Source organism: Staurois parvus, unplaced genomic scaffold (genome assembly GCF_062004578.1).
Source record: "Staurois parvus isolate SC_StPar_1 unplaced genomic scaffold, SC_StPar_1.0 ptg000362l, whole genome shotgun sequence".
Lineage (NCBI taxonomy): Eukaryota > Metazoa > Chordata > Amphibia > Anura > Ranidae > Staurois > Staurois parvus.
This window is the reverse complement of record NW_028318158.1, coordinates 6,855,045-6,873,163: the sequence shown is the minus strand read 5'-3', so window position 1 is coordinate 6,873,163 and position 18,119 is coordinate 6,855,045. Positions and strand designations below refer to the sequence as shown.

At 41.5% G+C, this 18,119-nt stretch overlaps 1 protein-coding gene across 3 annotated transcripts in view; it reads left to right on the top strand.

The window, feature by feature from the left end:
* TP53BP2 (tumor protein p53 binding protein 2) overlaps positions 1–18,119 on the top strand; it is a 96,424-nt gene that overhangs the window by 73,160 nt on the left and 5,145 nt on the right. For 2 of the 3 annotated variants that reach the window (XM_089685065.1, XM_089685064.1), the window contains 3 exons: positions 4,439–4,576; positions 11,658–11,791; positions 12,801–12,967. In XM_089685065.1, coding sequence (XP_089541191.1) covers positions 4,439–4,576; positions 11,658–11,791; positions 12,801–12,967 — 439 coding nt within the window. Of the gene's footprint in view, positions 1–4,438; positions 4,577–8,699; positions 9,238–11,657; positions 11,792–12,800; positions 12,968–18,119 lie in introns of those variants that run through there. The other variant, XM_089685066.1, reaches the window with a different exon arrangement.

The following is an 18,119-nucleotide window of genomic DNA, read 5'->3' as shown; positions in this document are numbered from 1 at the left end:
CCTTGAAAGAATGTCCCTTCATTCTTACCTTAAATATGTAAACCCTCACCTTGTAAAACAAGCTATTCAGTTTAAAATAGAAATTAAAGACAAAACATTTGCGTATAGATATAAAAACATTATATATACCCCCCCTTTTTTGTTAAGTGAATATATACCCTCTGTTCTCAGCTGCATAAGAGCTTGGGGAAGAGAAACTGGACACTGATCTTCCCAGTGAATGGCTGTGCGGGGGATGTGTCAAGACAAGCCTGATCATTGGAGGAGAGCAGGCTGATTTCCCAGTATAGCTAGAAAACTGACCCTGCTGTTTTTTCTGCCTAGTGTGGTCAGTTTTTAATAAGTAAGCAGAGGGACTTGCAAGATCCCCAGGGATTTAACACAAAGGAAGCAATACAAAGAGAACAGGATACTTTTGAATACAAGTGCATGGTACAGCAGGCACCTATCATTAATATGAAATTATTGGATTTTACATATTTTTTTAAGGTGTAGGAAGACTGCAAACCTGTAGAATTTGCCATCACAGCCATGGTGACTGGATTAAAGTGGTTGTAAAGGCTCAAGGTTTTTAGCTTCAGATATTCTAAGCTTTAAGGTAAAACAACCATGTGCAGCAGCCCCCCTAATACTTACCTGAGCCCCATCTTGATCCAGCGGTATGAACAAGAGTCTCGGTTCTCTGGGGACTCTCCCTCCTCATTGACTGAGACAGCAGTGGAAGCCATTGGTGCCTGCCGCTGTTCATCACAGCCAGTGAGCCAATGAAAGAGAGGGGTGAGGCTGAGCGTGACCTAAGAAGAGGAGGATCAGGGCTGTTCTGTGCAAAACTACTGCACAGAACAGGTATGTATGACATGTTAAAAAAAAAAAAAAAAAAAAAAAAAAAAAGCCTTTCACTTTAAGATGTTTGTGCTATTCATGGTGTTATAAATGCTGTGGTATCTTCCTGACACTCTTTAGAACTGAGATAAGCTACAATGAGTCTTCAGCGTTGTCCAGTTGAATGTTACTACTATTAGCCCCATGACCTGGATAAATGAAAACATTCACAGAAACAAAGTTACGAATGCTAACCCTCAGGCTCCATGCACACGGGGCGTTTTTACTAATGCTGGTAACGTTAGTTGTGTAAAGTCATGGTAGAAACATGAGTTATTCAGCGGTTTTAGCGTTTTTGCATTAGTGTTCACCAGCATTTTGCCACATTTTTTCGCATTTGCGTTTTTTTAAGCTTTTCTTTTTTTTTTGGCTAAAAGTCCAAAAACGCCAGTTTGCAGCGATTTGTCGCAATTTACGTTTTGTTGCGATTTTCAATGTTAGAGCATTTTTACAGCTAAAAAACTCACTAATTTTGGGGGTTTTTTTCCCAGCCAAAAATTGCCCCTGCCAAAAAACGCTGACTACAGCCTGTGTGCATGGACACATAGGATAACATGCTGGGGAGTTTACTGGCTCTAGAAAAAAAACCTCAAAAGCCAAAAACAGCCGCTGTAAAAACGTCCTGTGTGCATGAGGACTCAGAGTGGGAAACTGCTAAATTATTTTCCTAGAAGAAGCAATGTGCTTTTGCTTTTTCTACTATGAGGACTGTTTAATCTTGATTAGTCAGATGATGTGCCCATGCTTTTGCACAAATATTTTTTATTATTGGATGGTTTCTTAGTCTCGTTTATATGAGAAATGGGCAAAGTGACAATGTTTGCTTTAAGCCTGGGTTCACATATATCGCATGTGATTCATACAGGATTCGCACCGCATTCCTGTGCAAATCACATGCAATTTGTGTGCGGTGTGATTGAAGCCATATATTTTGTATGCCTCTAATTGCACCACACCCGCATCAAAAAAGTGCAGGACCCTTTTTTGGGTCCGCACTAGAATCCAATCGCATGGGTATTCACACCAATGCAATCCGATTCTGCAGATCGCACTGCGTTTTGTGGACCGCTTTCAGGGTGCCATTAACATACACACCCGCATCGGTTTGCTTGAACGGGGTGTGATTCTGATGCGGTGCGGAATTCGCACAGAAAACGCTGCAAATTCCGCACCGCATCAGTTTGATCCAGGGCTAAGGGTCAGCACATCCAAAATTGATGTTTCCTTTTTATGTTTTATTTAGCTGCCAAAAGTTTAAACTGAGACTGTCACCTGCCCATTCCATGATACAGTATGTTCCCTGATAGCTCACCTTTACAGCAAGGTATACTCCATGATCCTCATTCACAGATGGAAGAATCCACCCTGAGTAAGCTACAGCATTACCTGGGTACCAGGGGTGGACTGACAAGTCATGGGACCCCCAGGCAATAGGGGATCATGGGGCCCCTGTGTCCTCGCCCACACCCAAAAAAGCCTATGAAAAAGCCAATGAAAGGTACCTGGGGCATCTCATGGGTCCCCCTACTGACCCAGGGCCCTCGGGCAGTGCCCGAGTGCTCAAATGGTCAGTCCGCCGCTGCTGGGTACATGCCACCACCCCACCTGTGTTGACTGGGTTTGTGCCGGCAATTGGCTCTTAAGGCCGGATTACAAAGCCTTGTTCAGTTAGCATAAAGAAGTTCGGGCTCTTAGAGGTAACCTAGCATGGATTGATGAGTACACTTTACTGGACAGTGTGCATATCAGGAGGCACAGTCACTTTGTCCAGAATGGACATCAGCTCATTGCATCATTCAGGCAATGAAACTGAAATCGTCTGTCAAAGTAGACCTGCAACAAACCTAGGGAATTTAGTTTGAGCATATGGTGAAAAATGTAGTTAGTGAAAGAGATGATCAGCAGATCCAGAATTATGGACATCTGAAATTTTATGTAAATTTGACTTTTTTTTTGTAAAACTTGACGGAAGTCTGTTATTGGAGAAATATGAATGCCATTACTAATGTCTCTCTATAAAACTGCTGGTTGCTGGGCTGTAAGGCTGACACTTTGGGGTTTATTTACTAAAACCGGAGAAGTGCAAAATTAGGTGCACTTCTGCATAGAAGCCAATCGGCTTCCAGGTTTTATTGCCAAAGCTTAATAGAACAAGCTGAGGTTAGAAGCTGATTGGCTACCATGCACAGCTATACCAGATTCTGAGTAAACCAGTTTTAGTAAATCTCCCCCTTTTGGCTTCATATGTGTGCTTGTCTCTGACCCTTTCGATCTGCATGCCTTTTTCCAGTTCAGTTACTCAAAATGTAATTAGGCCAAAGACAGCCAGGCAACTGGTATTTTTAGGAGGTGGTCATTGAATGTAGTCACCTTGTTTTTTCTTGTAATTAGGTTAATTTTAGCTTTATCCCCTGTTCCTAACCTTGGTGTTTGGTCCTATAGCTCTGCAATTGGCAAAACACATGCCCTTCCTGCTCATTGGGGTGTTTTTGCTCTGTATCAGCAGGTGGTATATCGAACCTCTGCAGAGAGATTGCTGCTTTCCCACAGAGAAGGGCCCATCATACTGGCAGGGACCAGACTTTTCTAATCAAAGTGTGGCTACTTAAGAAAAAAAAACAAACTATAAGATGTTGAATTTCTTGTGTTTTGATGCACCTGGAGTGTTCTTAGCTTATTTAAACCAAGAGTTGGGCATTAACAGAAAAAGTTTGCATTTTGGCATTTAACTTCATCTGCCTTTATCTAGATCTACTAATCAATATGTTGTGAGTTATTTTGCTGGCAGTAAGCTCTGCTGGTGTAATTGTATTTTCTGTGATCCCTTTGCATTCCCTGGATTTTAAGTTCCCAGCTCCGCCCACCTTCCCACTGCAACTGCAAACTTTTATTCTAGCTGTTTAAGTCCAGAAGGAGTGCTTTATTGGAAGCAGCAGGCAAAATCACATTAATGCACAGATTATTTTACTTAAGCTCCCAAATGAAGATTTTTTTTTTTTAATCCTCTTACAGTCCTGTAGCCCTGCTTGGTATGATTTTATGCCTTTTAAAATACTCTTTTCTGCATCTATCCTTCACACTGACGTGCTGTTGTATCAGAGAAGTGACCACACTTCCATCACAGCCTTCATCACAGACTCGTTGTGAAGGAAAGGGGCATATTAGACCATTTCTGTTACTGAGTGCTGATTACAGAGTGTACCAGGTCCAACTCTGGTTTATTTTGGGTGCCACAATCCATTTTAGAAACTCTGCACAGCTGCTGTAGCAGAAACAGAGTTCAGACTATAAAAAATGAATGTTGTTGGTACTACATATCTATTGCTGTCACTTCAATTTGGGCTTTTAGCCAATATGTTCCATAACCAACTGGCATCCACCCACGGCTGAGTTATTGAAGTGGTTGTAAAGGCTGAAGGTTTTTTTTTTTTTTTTTTTACCTTCATGCATTCTATGCATGAAGGTAAAGAAACCTTCTGTGTCCTGCTCCTATGATAAATTATCTGAGATGTGTAGCGTTTACCCTAGGGTACAATATCTCCTTTTCTCTCCCCAGGGAAAGAGGACAAACTTGCGAAAGAATGGCTCTGAGAGAATTGGACATGGAATGAGAGTGAGGTTTAATCCGCTGGCTTTGCTGCTTGATTCCTCGCTGGAGGGAGAATTTGATCTCGTGCAGAGAATAATCTATGAAGTAAGTTGTTTGTATGTCTTTTACTCTGCTCACCCATGGGGAAGCGTTAAAGGGATACATCGTTCTCTATGTTAAAGTCTGTGTACAGGCATGACTGAAATTTAAAGTTCATACACAGGTATTGTCAAATACAAGAGTCCTGTGCATTCTTACTTGAATCTTGGTGGTCTTTGTGTCTTTCTTCCTGATCTGTGCAGTAATCCAGAGTGAAACTTGCTCTCTGTGCAGGAGGTTCCTGTAATAAAGACCAGTAACTGCTGTTCTCTCTCCTTGTGCTGGGTGACTGGTCTTGTCTCCGCCTCCCCCTGTACTGTTCTACAGGCAGTCTGTAATGGGTGGGTTTGCTGGGTCCATCCCCTAGTTCTGCAATGCTACTTTTATTCAGTAATGTCTGTGTTTGCAAAAAAGCATTTGGTACACTCACAGTGGATTGTGGCTCTTGAGGGATTGGAACATATATACAAAGGGCACACAGGCCTAGTGCATTACCATACAAAATGTTTATTAAGAAATAAAGTAGGTGTTGTACTCACAAATGACAATAAAGTCAAGGCACATCATAAAAGAACAGCTGGGTCAACACCGCGCTGAGTAACAGTCCGCAATAGGGAGTGCAGACATCCATTAGGCTGACGCGTTTCGAGGACTTGCCCAAGTTGAGTTGGCTCTGAGGAAGAGGCAAGTCCTCAAAGCGCGTCAGCCTATTGGATGTCTACACTCCCTATTGCAGACTGTTACTCAGCGCGGTGTAGACTAAGCTGTTCTTTTATGATGTGCCTTGACTTTATTGTCCTTTGTGAGTACAACACCTACTTTATTTCTTATTAAACATTTTTTATGGTAATGCATTAGGCCTGTGCGCCCTCTCTTTGTTCTTTCCTCATTCAGTAAATTTGGATTTCCCCGGTCTGTTGAGGGCAGCAAGGTGTGCATGTTCCAGGACATTCTTAATGTGGTTGTAGCCTGCATCGAGTCCATCCCCAAGCGCAGGAGCATTTGTGTTTGCTGGTTCATTGAAATACAGTGGGGCAAAAAAGTATTTAGTGAGCCACCAATTGTGCAAGTTCTCCCACTTAAAAAGATGAGAGAGGCCAGTAATTGGCATCATAGGTAGAACTCAACTATGAGAGACAAAATGAGAAAAAAAATCCAGACAATCACAAGAATGTATTTGCAAATTATGGTGGAAAATTAAGTATTTGGTCAATATCAAAAGTTCATCTCAATACTTTGTTATATATCCTTTGTTGGCAATGACAGAGGCAAAACGTTTCCTGTAAGTCTTCACAAGGTTGGCACACAATGTTGCTGGTATGTTGGCCCATTCCTCCATGCAGATCTCCTCTAGAGCAGGGATGTTTTGGGGCTGTCGCTGGGCAACACGGACTTTCAACTCCCTCCAAAGGTCATGTTGGAAGACCCAGCCACGTTTCATCTTCAATGCCCTTGCTGATGGAAGGAGGTTCACACTCAAAATCTCACGATACATGGCCCGATTCATTCTGTCCTGTACATGGATCAGTCTTCCTGGTCCCTTTGCGGAGATACAGCCCCAAAGCATGATGTTGCCACCCCCATGCTTCACAGTAGGTATGGTGTTCTTTGGATGCAACACAGCATTCTCTCTCCTCCAAACACGACGAGTTGTGTTTCTACCAAACCGTTCTATTTTGGTTTCATCTGACCATATGACATTCTCCCAATCCTCTTCTGGATCATCCAAATGCTCTCTAGTAAACTTCAGACGGGCCCGGACATGTACTGGCTTAAGCAGGGGGGCATGTCTGGCACTGCAGGATCTGAGTCCCTGGCGGCGTAGTGTGTTACTGATGGTAGCTTTTGTTACGTTGGTCCCAGCTCTCTGCAGGTCATTCACTTGGTCCCCCCGTGTGGTCCTGGGATTTTTTGCTCACCGTTCTTGTGATCATTTTGACCCCACGGGGTGAGATTTTGCGTGGAGCCCCAGATCGAGGGAGATTAACAGTGGTCTTGTATGTCTTCCATTTTCTAATTATTGCTCCCACAGTTGATTTGTTCACACCAAGCTGCTTGCCTATTGCAGATTCAGTCTTCCCAGCCTGGTGCAGGTCTACAATTTTGTTTCTGGTGTCCTTCGACAGCTCTTTGGTCTTCACCATAGTGGAGTTTGGAGTGTGACTGTTTGAGGTTGTGGACAGGTGTCTTTTATACTGATAACAAGTTCAAACAGGTGCCATTGATACAGGTAATGAGTGCAGGACTGAGGAGCCTCTTAAAGAAGAAGGTACAGGTCTGTGAGAGCCAGAAATCTTGCTTGTTTGTAGGTGACCAAATACTTATTTTCCACCATAATTTGCAAATAAATTCTTTCCAAATCAGCCAATGTGATTGTCTGGATTTTTTTCTCATTTTGTCTCTCATAGTTGAGGTCTACCTATGATGCCAATTACAGGCCTCTCTCATCTTTTTAAGTGGGAGAACTTGCACAATTGGTGGCTGACTAAATACTTTTTTGCCCCACTGTATATATAGTTCAACAATAATGCTAATCCTCCCTGTCCCCCTCCTAGGTCCCATCATTCTCATTTTTTTCCTTTTTACCCTGTTTCTGTAGCAAGAAATGTCTTTTATTACTCTCTGTGACATCGCTGGCTTGTAACATTCTTGTAGCAGCGGCTCCAAGGGGTCATTTCCTTTTTGCTGGTTGCGCATCATCAGAACATTAGAGCTGTTTCCCTACCATTGTTTTGCTGGGAAATATCCTTGTATGTGTATAAAGTTGGACAGAGATGGGCGGGGGTCAGGCGGAGTTCTGTAATCCGGCAGGCATGGCTGATAATGCTAGTTGGGATTTTAGGTTGACAACACACTACCTTTTTTGCACTAAACAGGAAATTAGGAGCATACCAGTTTTCTGACAAATCAGGTATGCAGTTTTTTTTTTTTTGTTTTTTTAAAGAGACAAGACGTGAAAATGTACATGCATTGTAGAAATGTACTCATACTTTAGGTATGAAGGATCCTAACTTCAAGGTTCATGGAGTAACAATAAATATGCTTGTACAGCCCATCTGACATCGTATTTATTTATTTATTTTAATAATCGTGCTTCCACTTCGTCAGTGAAATTTACAACAAGAACTACCAAACCGTTATTATTTATTACATGTATTTTCATAGCACCACCAATTTATGCAGTCTCTACCCTCATGGCGCTTCCAATCTAAAGTCCCATCTCTCTCCTACACACACATACAAGCAGAGAGAGAACATACAAACTCCATGCAAATGGTGTCCTGTGGTGATTTGAAAATGAATTGGACACCTTTCCTTGATGGTGATAAGGGACTAAAAAAATGTTTTGTTTTGTTTTTTTTTTTCTTTTCGCTATGAAATTATCCCTCTCTGGTGACTTGGCAGTTCATTATCTTCTCTTTTGTACCTTTTTTTCCTTTTCTTTTTTTATATATTTTTTATAGCAGCTGGAAAACATCCTTGTTCCCATTTTTGTCTGTGGTAATAAATGAGGCTTGTCTTTAGCTCAGACTTTGACCGATGAGTTTTATTGTGTTTATGTTAATAGTGTGCAGTGCGGCAGCTCTCGCTGTGTGGGAGCAGTGAAGAGCTATAACCATAACATTCTAGAATAGTCTGCTGCTATTACGTTACTTCCCTGCAGTGAATGTGTACTGAGAACTATTGCAACTTTAAAGAAGACCTACACTGTGAAATCTGTGCGCAAAAAATTATTATTATACAGGATTTCTATAGCGCCAACAGTTTGCTCAGCGCTTTACAATATAAAGGGAGACAATACAGCAACAATACAGTTCAGGAGAGGGATAGGAGGGCCTGATCCTGGGAACTTACAATCTAATAGATGCAGAGGGCAAAGGACTAGTCAGCAGCATTGCCTCTGGCTCCCTGCAGCTGATTATTTTCCATTTACAGACTTACCACTAGAAGCTTCAGGGCCAGTTCACACTACATGCTTTACAGTGTGCTTTTTTTTCTGCATTCAAAATGCACAGAAAGTAGGTTATATGGTTGTCAATGTCATAGTTCACATCACATCAGTGCTTGCAGTTTGTGTGTTCCTGTTGCAGAAAAAAGAAGTAGAACAGGCTGCATTTTTCCTGTACAGACCTGCACTGGAATGCAGTAGAATGCTCTGGAATGCACATGTCCCTAATTTAAATTGAAGAAAAAGAGAGGGGGAAAACTGAACCAGAAAGCATCAAGAACGTGTCAAAAACTTGCATGTGGAAACGCATCTAGAACGCATCTTCACTGCATTTCTATGGTGTAAACCAGCCCTAAAGGATAAGTTCACCTTCTATAAGATGTTACACACATACTAATTGGCCAGCCCCCCAAGTCCCCGTTGTGACAGTGGCCCGGGGAAAGAAACAAATGCAGCCTTGCCCCCGCATTTGCAGTGGCTCCACCCATTGCCCACGTCATTCATTCAGAGTTCTGTGAATGGGAGAACTACAACTAACATCAGCCTTTGCAGCTGATGGTTTGTAGTTCTCAATTTACTACCAGGGCACTGAGCAACTCTCTAGGTAATTAATCCTTCCTGTCATTCAATAGCTGCCTGCCTGTACGAGTTACGAACAAACATCTACACTGACAGCCTACAGGAGCCCGAGATTTCCCCCGCGGTATGCTGATCGCTGGTGCAATGCTTTAGAGGCTCCTAATGTAAAAAAAATGTATAAGTGTCCAAATTACTTTCATGGTTCACAATAAAATTACCATTTTGTTTGGGTCACCAAAAGACTTCAAAGTCCCTTAGGGCTACAAGAATGTATTTGTGTGTGTATACAGTGGGTATAGAAAAGAATCATCCCCCTTAAAATCACATTTTGTTGCTTTGCAGCCTGTAATTAAGTTTTTGTTACATCTTTCACTTGGATGTTATAAGTCCAGTAAATGCAGCTGAACAAAACGCCAACATGTCAGAAAAAAAAAAAATCTAAAAACAGAATCACTGAGTTGAAAAAAAGATCACCCCCTTGTGTCAGTAATCACCTTCTCAATGGCACACAGAGCCATTTGACTTTCAACTGGGATCAGCTGCAGTAGTTTTGTTTAGCTCAGCATGAAAAGAGCTTTTCTGGAGCATTTCAGTCCCTGATAGTGCAACTGAAGCAAACAATCAATTATGGGTGGCAAGGCACTGTCAAAGGATCTCTGGGATAAAGTTGTGGACAGGCACAAGTCAGGAGATAGATAAAAAAAAAATTCAAAGGCTTTATCAATGCCTCAAAGCACAGTCCCTCTGTGGATCAGGACGTTGCTCCAAACTGGATGAAAGAGCCTGGAGGGAATTGGTCAGAGAGGCTACCAAGAGACCTACAGGAACTCTGAAGCAGTTGCAGGAATTTCTAATGAAGAGTGGTAATTGTGGGCATGTGACAACATTATCACAAATGTGGCTTGTATGGGAGGGTTGCAAGAAAAATGACACTCCTCTTCTCTGTGGCTACATGGTTTTTTTTTTTTTTTTCTTTTCCTGGGCTACTCCCAACTCACGTTAGACTAGGGGAGAAATAAAAACTCAGCAACGCCCCACATTCTATGCTTCCTATAGGCGGGCTTCCTTGGGCAGTTATCTTATTACTGTTTCTGAAAACCTGATGTAAGAGGGGACTCTTTGTTACTAGAGTCAGATATTATGTATCATATCTATACTGCAGCTGCTAAGAGGCTACATGGTTTATTTCATGTCTGGACATTTTTTGTTGGTCTTGCTGCATTCTTTATGGATGGAATTTGCTGTTCTATAAATTAAAGAATCTGAAAGAAAAAAAGTCGCCACTCAAGAAAGGTCACATGCAGTCATTTATTTCAGGTACTTATATAGCGCTGTCAATTTACGCAGTGCTTTACACATATATTGTACATTCACATCAGTCCCTAACCCTCAAGGGGGGTACAATCTAAGGTCCCTAACTTACATTCATACATACACATACTAGGGACAATTTAGACAGGAGCCAATTCACCTACCAGCATGTCTTTGGAATGTGGGAAGAAACCGGAGTACCCGGAGGAAACCCACGCAGGCACAGGGAGAACATGCAAACTCCAGGCAGGTGGTGCCGTGGCTGGGATTCGAACCAACGACCCTAGTACTGCCAGGCAGAATGACTGAGTTTTGCCAAAACACACCTTGAAGATTGGGGCCACATGGAAAAGGGTGTTATGGTCCGATGAGAATAAAATGTTATTATTTGGCCTCAGTACTAAATTATATGTTTGGCGGAAATCCAATACAGCTCATCATCCTAATAATGCCATTCCTACAGTAAAGCATGGAGGTGGTAATATCCTGTTATGGGGGGTTCTCTGCAGTGGGAACTGGAGCATTTGTCAGAATAGAAGGAAAAATGGACGGGGCAAAATGCCGTCAAATTCTTGAGGAAAATCTACTGCCCTCTGCCAGAAAGTTGTCAATGGGAAGGTTTACTTTCCAACATGACAATGTCCCAAAGCCCACAGCAAAAATGACCACACAGTGGTGGAAGGAGAATAAGGTGAATGCCCTTCCATGGTCTAGTCAGAGCCCAGACTTAAACCCCACTGAAAATCTGTAGAAAGACTTGAAGATTGCAGTCCACAAACGGTCACCATCAAATTTAACTAAACTCGAGCCGTTCTGCAAAGAACGAGCAAATATTGATGTGCAAAGCTAGTAGAGACATATCCCAACATACTAAAGGCTGTAATTAAAGCAAATGGTGATTCAAAAAAATACTGACACAAGTGGAGTGAGTCTTTCAAACTCGGTGATTTCTGTTTTTTGAATATTTGAATTTTTTTCTGACATGTTGGCTGTTATATCTTTCACTTGAATGTTATACGTCGCACTGAGTGAATACATTTGGATAAAACAAAAACTGTTTGTCTTCATTTTAGGCTGCAAAGAAACAAAATGTGATTATTTTAAAGAGGGGTGATTCTTTTCTATACCCAGTGTATATTATAGTGTGTGTATGGTTGCTCTGGACAACACAGGTCCTATTTCAGACTAGTTGTGTGTCGGATTTTATTCCTTATGACTTACAGGCAGTATGCCATTTTATATTTTCAGGTTGAAGATCCCAGCGAGCCCAATGATGAGGGAATCACAGCACTTCACAATGCAGTATGCGCCGGTCACACAGAGATCGTTAAATTCCTTGTACAGTTTGGTGTGAATGTTAATGCTGCAGACAGCGATGGCTGGTAGGCCACGTTTTATCACCTACAGTTATTTATTATTATTTTTTTGTTGTCTTATGACGTATCCTGCCGGGATAGGAATGTCGATAATGTAATTTCTGCCCTTTTTTTTTTTTTTTTTTTTCTGAAGGTGATAGTTTCAGGGCTGCAATCTTCATCCTTCATATATAAAATCTTTAAAAAAAAAAAAAAGGTGTGCAACATTAGGCACCCAGGTGGTTTTGTTTTTTAAACATACAAAATAATGCCTTGTACACACTATAAGAAAAGCATACAAAAATTTTCGTACGTGGACCGATCATCCGATAATCGGATCGTTAGTACACAGCTTTCGAGAGCCGATCACGACAATTCGTACGACAATATCCGAAGGGACAAGCGCAAAAATTTTTCTCATACGACACCAGATTGCACGATTTTTATTTAATCAGTACAGTAGTCGTCTAAAAATACAATACAAAGAAAACGCAATACATGACATCACTTTCGAATTTCTTTTCATTCATAGGAGAATTTTCGTATCTTTAGTAACCTTTTCCCTTTTGATGTGAGACTAGCAGGCGAAAAAAAACGGCCGATCGTTCGTCTGATATTCTCATCGTGTGTACGGGGCATAATAAGAAGCACAGTTCAATTGTTTGTAAATATTACAAAAATTGTGCAACAGAAGCTTTTTTATTTTTGGGGAAAAAAGTTTTAAAGCATATAACAATAAGGGATGCTTACAATGATCAGCTTTTATTCATTAGTCTCAAACCCAACCCTAACTTCCACTCTTGCTGGATAGCCTAATGTGCAGAAAACTATAGATAAAGGCATGTAAAATAAAGGGTTTTCATATATTATATATTCTCATTAAAGTTAATAACATCCATATGGTTACTAAAATACAGTATGTTTCGCTATTGTCCTTTTTAATTACTTCCTGAGCTTTGTAATTACTTTATAATGACTACAGGTCATTGCTTGACCTGAACATGATTGTAATGTACCTATGTCTTGGCCACTTCAGGACCCCGCTGCACTGCGCTGCATCATGTAACAACGTACAAGTTTGTAAATTTCTGGTAGAGTCTGGAGCCGCGGTATTCGCCACAACGTACAGTGACAGACAGACCGCAGCAGATAAATGCGAAGAGATGGAGGAAGGCTACAGCCAGTGCTCCCAGTTCCTCTATGGTGAGTGTGCACCGAGTGATCTGTTTGAGTTGTGTAAATAGCCGGCTGAAGTGTCGGCTGGGTGTTTTTATTGAGATACCCACCTAATCTGCTATCTTCTGATATCTTTTACCAAGTAGTAAAGTCACACGGCAACATTCTATAATAATCCTTCTTTCACATGTTGCATTCAGAGGTTTATAAGTTAGGAATAGGGCACTGTTTGCATATGGCGTGGACTGTAGACCCTCGGTGCCCTAAAGTGGACAGTGACCCGAGTACAATATAGATGCTGCAGTAGAGATCATAAACCTATGGACGTATTCCTGTGAGGTCATCGGGTCCTTTGTTTTTACTTTATGGACACAAGTTAAAAGAAAACTATTTTTCAAAAATGAGCAATGTTCTCAAATTGTAGGCATTTTGTGATGCTTTTAGGTACTTTTTGTTAGTACTTATTTTTGTGTGCATACAGTGAGAATCTGGATCCGTAGCACATATTTTACATAGACTTCAGCTTCTGCTCTGATTTGGATAATCAATTCCCTTTTCTCAGGTAACAGTCCTTTGTGAGACCCCACGTGTGGCTTGGTGGGTCATATTGCCATGTTATATGTTAATAACGCTTAGTCATTCTTTCAATCACATCCTACAAAGTAGCTTAAAGGAAAAGTACAGACAGAGCTCTTTTGTCTGTACTTCACCTGTGGAGCACAGGAGTGCAGTTCATTCTGCACTACCATAACCCATTTTCAGCCGACAGCAGGCTGAAGCCTACTGTCGGCTGGCATCACTCAGCCGGTCCACTGTCAGTCGCTGCTCTCTGCTCAGAGCAGCTGTGAGAACTCAAGGATCAGCGGTCATGTGATCGCTGAATTCTCACACTTTGAGCTGGCGGGGGACAGATGCTGCATCCACCTAGGTAAGTTTATTTTTGGGATAACAACAAACCCATACTTCTTTTAAAAGATGAGTTGACCCTTAGAACATGTTACATGTTAGTGCGTTCCTCTTTCCTGTAGCCTCTGCCATGTTTAAAATTGGTAAATGAATAAACAAGTCCCATATGAGAACTAAAAGTCATCTGGTGCAGTGGATGTGGACTACAAGTGCACACTCGTCCATTGACGCTTCCTCCAGCTTTTTAACTGAAAGCCAGCATGCAGGTACGGGCAGAAAGCTGGAGGGAGCGCAGAAGCCTGACATTGCTCTGATCACAGGTGCAATGCTTTGCAGACTCATGAGGGAAAAATAATAAGTGGATGTTTTTTGTTTTGTTGTTTTCCTTGCAAAAGTATGTGCCTTTATTATTTTTTCTTTTATAGGTGAACCTATTATTTGCATCCAAACCCAAAAACAGATCTGTAACATATTACAACTTACCAGTCCTTAGATGTGTGTTTTTGTTTTTTTTAAGAAAAGTAAATTTTCAGTTATGTTTCAGCAATTCCAATCTCCTTGTAACTTCCTGTGCAAAGAACTGACTTCTTACACAATATCAGCTTTCCTACTATCTTCTGTGGGCTTCATATTACCTGCCCTCTTTGTAATGGAGATGTAAGGGGGCAGGTGTTTGTAGTCATGATAGGTAGAGCTGCCTCAGGTTCCGACGCTGCTCTTTCATAGATACAGTGAGTGGGTCTTGGCTCCTTTAAAACATGAAGTGTTGCGTTATAGGATCACCAGGTGAAAAGGATAAAAAGCCTTAAAGGTAAAAAAGAATTCAGCCATCACATCGAAGGACTAGTAAGATGCAATATGTTACATGTTTGTTCTTGGGTTCTCTATACTGCAGTTTTTTCGGGTTGTCATTGACATGCTTGGACTTCAGCAATATTTGTACATGCACTTTGTAGGACAGCAGTATTTGTACATGCACTTTGTAGGACAGCAGTATTTGTGCATGCACTTTGTAGGACAGCAGTATTTGTACATGCACTTTGTAGGACAGCAGTATTTGTACATGCACTTTGTAGGACAGCAGTATTTGTGCATGCACTTTGTAGGACAGCAGTATTTGTACATGCACTTTGTAGGACAGCAGTATTTGTACATGCACTTTGTAGGACAGCAGTATTTGTGCATGCACTTTGTAGGACAGCAGTATTTGTACATGCACTTTGTAGGACATCGGTATTTGTACATGCACTTTGTAGGACATCGGTATTTGTACATGCACTTTGTAGGACAGCAGTATTTGTACATGCACTTTGTAGGACAGCAGTATTTGTGCATGCACTTTGTAGGACAGCAGTATTTGTACATGCACTTTGTAGGACAGCAGTATTTGTGCATGCACTTTGTAGGACAGCAGTATTTGTGCATGCACTTTGTAGGACAGCAGTATTTGTATATGCACTTTGTAGGACAGCAGTATTTGTGCATGCACTTTGTAGGACAGCAGTATTTGTACATGCACTTTGTAGGACAGCAGTATTTGTGCATGTACTTTGTAGGACATGACCGTATTTTCAGTACCTTTTACTGCAGTCACCATGAGGCTGATTTGAATATTGTAGTCTGGGTTCCATAAGAATCACTTGCAGCATAAATTATAATCCAGATGGAGAATGTTTTCTGGAAGCAATTCCCAGCCTGCCCAATCCCCCCGCCCCTGTGTTTGTGTAATAGCAGCCGCAGTAGATGGCTTACAATGAACGCCTGGAATGTGGCAGATTATAGGCCTCCAGCTTTCACTTGGCCTGGGCTGAGAAAATAATCGTTAACATGCTGATTAGATTACTCACTGCCTGGATGCCAGATTTACCCTTTACTAGACAGGCTAAGCAACTGCAAGCAGCACACACATTGCATCGAACCACATTCATCTGTGACCATTCACACCTTGACTGGTGAGCAGCTACTGAACCACAGATACAGCGCTGTCGGGAATTTTTCAACCTACCTCAAGAGCAGTCTGATTATTGTCATTTGAGAGGAGACACTTACTGTGAATGAGTAATGGCTCAGCCTTTTCTCATCTATCACAGTGTTCATTTCAGTTGTGTAAAGTGTTCTATTGCTTGACTTTCCTAAAAATAATAAAGAGGTCCAAAATGATTGTGATCTGAACCACTGATGCTCTTGATTGGGGTTGCTTTACTAAACTAGAGTCTGTTCACTCAGAAAAGGTAAGGTTTACTTAGCTTGGTGGATAAGGTGAAGACACCACTTCAATTATCCAATCACATTAAAGAAAAAATCATTACTGACTGCCAAGGGCATTATGTGTATAAAATAGAATCGCCCATTTCCCATTTCTGATCCCATTTTCACTTGTATAGCAGACAAATATATGCCAGACCTTTCAGGGGTACTTGGGGGGAAAAAATTTAGTAATGGCAGTAAAAAAAAGCTGTTCCACTGCAGCTGTCACAGGATCCCAAGGGACTGCACATCCACCTAACTCTCTGGCAGTCCCCAACCCTCAACTGACTGCCTACCTTGCTAGTGCTCAAGTTCCTCTTTTGTTTTTCATGCTGCGGACACAAGGAGAGAGCAAGCAATCTAGTTAGGAGTGCCAACTGACAGTGCTGGCCCTGCATTTACCTCTCACCAATACAGCTCACAATAACCCGGGGGGTGCTGGAGAGCATCCAGGACTAGCAAAATGGAGCATTCTGGCCAGGGATGGAAGTGTGGCTCTCCTGAGTGATGGGAGAGGGACCCTTGGCTTGAGCTCTGAATATGTAGTGGGGTCATCACTAGGCTCCCCCTAATTGTTTTTGTCAGTGCTCTGGATGTATTGAGGTCTCCTCCTGTTATCCCCTGATTGACTAGAGCTGTGGATGCGCTAGAGTCACCTCCTGTCCACCTTCTAATTGGCCGTGGTACGCTACGCTTAATGCTATTGTCCCTTTCTACTACTCCACCCCTGCCCCACCCCTATTTGGGGAGATCTGAGCTGCTCCCCCTCACATGAGCTTTAAAATGGGTGTAAATGTTTTGTGTTAACTGGCATTGCTTGGATCTGTTATATTTGGAAATAAATCCGAGCCGGTTTGATCATCTGACAGACTAGCAGCTGGGAAGTGCATCTATGGAGAATGGTCCTTGTTGTTTACACCCATCTCTGCATTGACAGGAGGCTCTGACAGTTTGGCAACGACCGTCCCTTTAAACAGAATTACCTTCTAGCGTACTGTGTAATCTGCCAGGGGGCCATATCCTGGTATCAGCTTTGTCGCTAAGCTGCAGCAATAATCTCCAAATAGGTTTAACAATCTAGACCTTGTTTACTACACGGCTACAAGTTCACAAAGTCCTTTTTTATTCATTTTTTTTTCTCTCTTAAGAGTAGAAAAAGCTAAATAATTTTTTAAGATATACTTTCAGTAAAATGGAATGTCCACATTCCACACCAACCATTCTCAACCGTTTTAACACAGGGAAATCCTTGAATTACCATTCAGATCTAATACTGTTTCTATGGCTACATTGGCATGGACAACCAGTTGTGGCAGAACAAGAAAATGGCTGTTCTATAGAGAAAAAGTATTTTCAGTATTAATAATATAATGTAGTGTTCCCTATAATTGGTGGTCAGTGAAGAAATGCCCACTTTCTATGATGGTCAGTGGAAAAGTGCCCCCTTATATTGTTGTTGGTAAGATACATTTTGAGGTCCCTTCACCTTGGTGGTCATTGGGAGAGTCAGTGAGAGAGGAGCCACATTACGTTGGTGGTCAGTGAGAAGAATGCTCCATGTATGGATAGCTAAAAAGATAAATTCTTATTTGAAGTAGCTCATTGCTGAAGAACCCCTAAAGGAACCCTAGGTAAAGCGGTATTGAACCCAAAAGCAACATTTATTATATTGCAGCTTACCAATTCTTAAAAGAAATAAGGCCTAAAAAAGAAACCTAATGCAGCCATCACATCTATTTTCATCTGGTGATCTGGCCAGTAAGTCTGTTTTTAAAATAATCCTTATTGTTTACTATTGTGTTTTTAGTAGATATTCTTGTGTAGATTTTATGAAATTCTTTTCCCCTCTCATAATTTGTGTTTTGACCCTGATGAAGGAGGCCTGTCAAAACCTCCAAAACGTGTTGGTTCATCACAGAGTTCAAAATAAGTCATTGCAATTTTATCTGCTTTTGGCAGTCATCGTCCTTCAAATTACGTATGTATTCTGCGTGTTGGCTAACCAAATCTTCCACGTTTGTCTGCA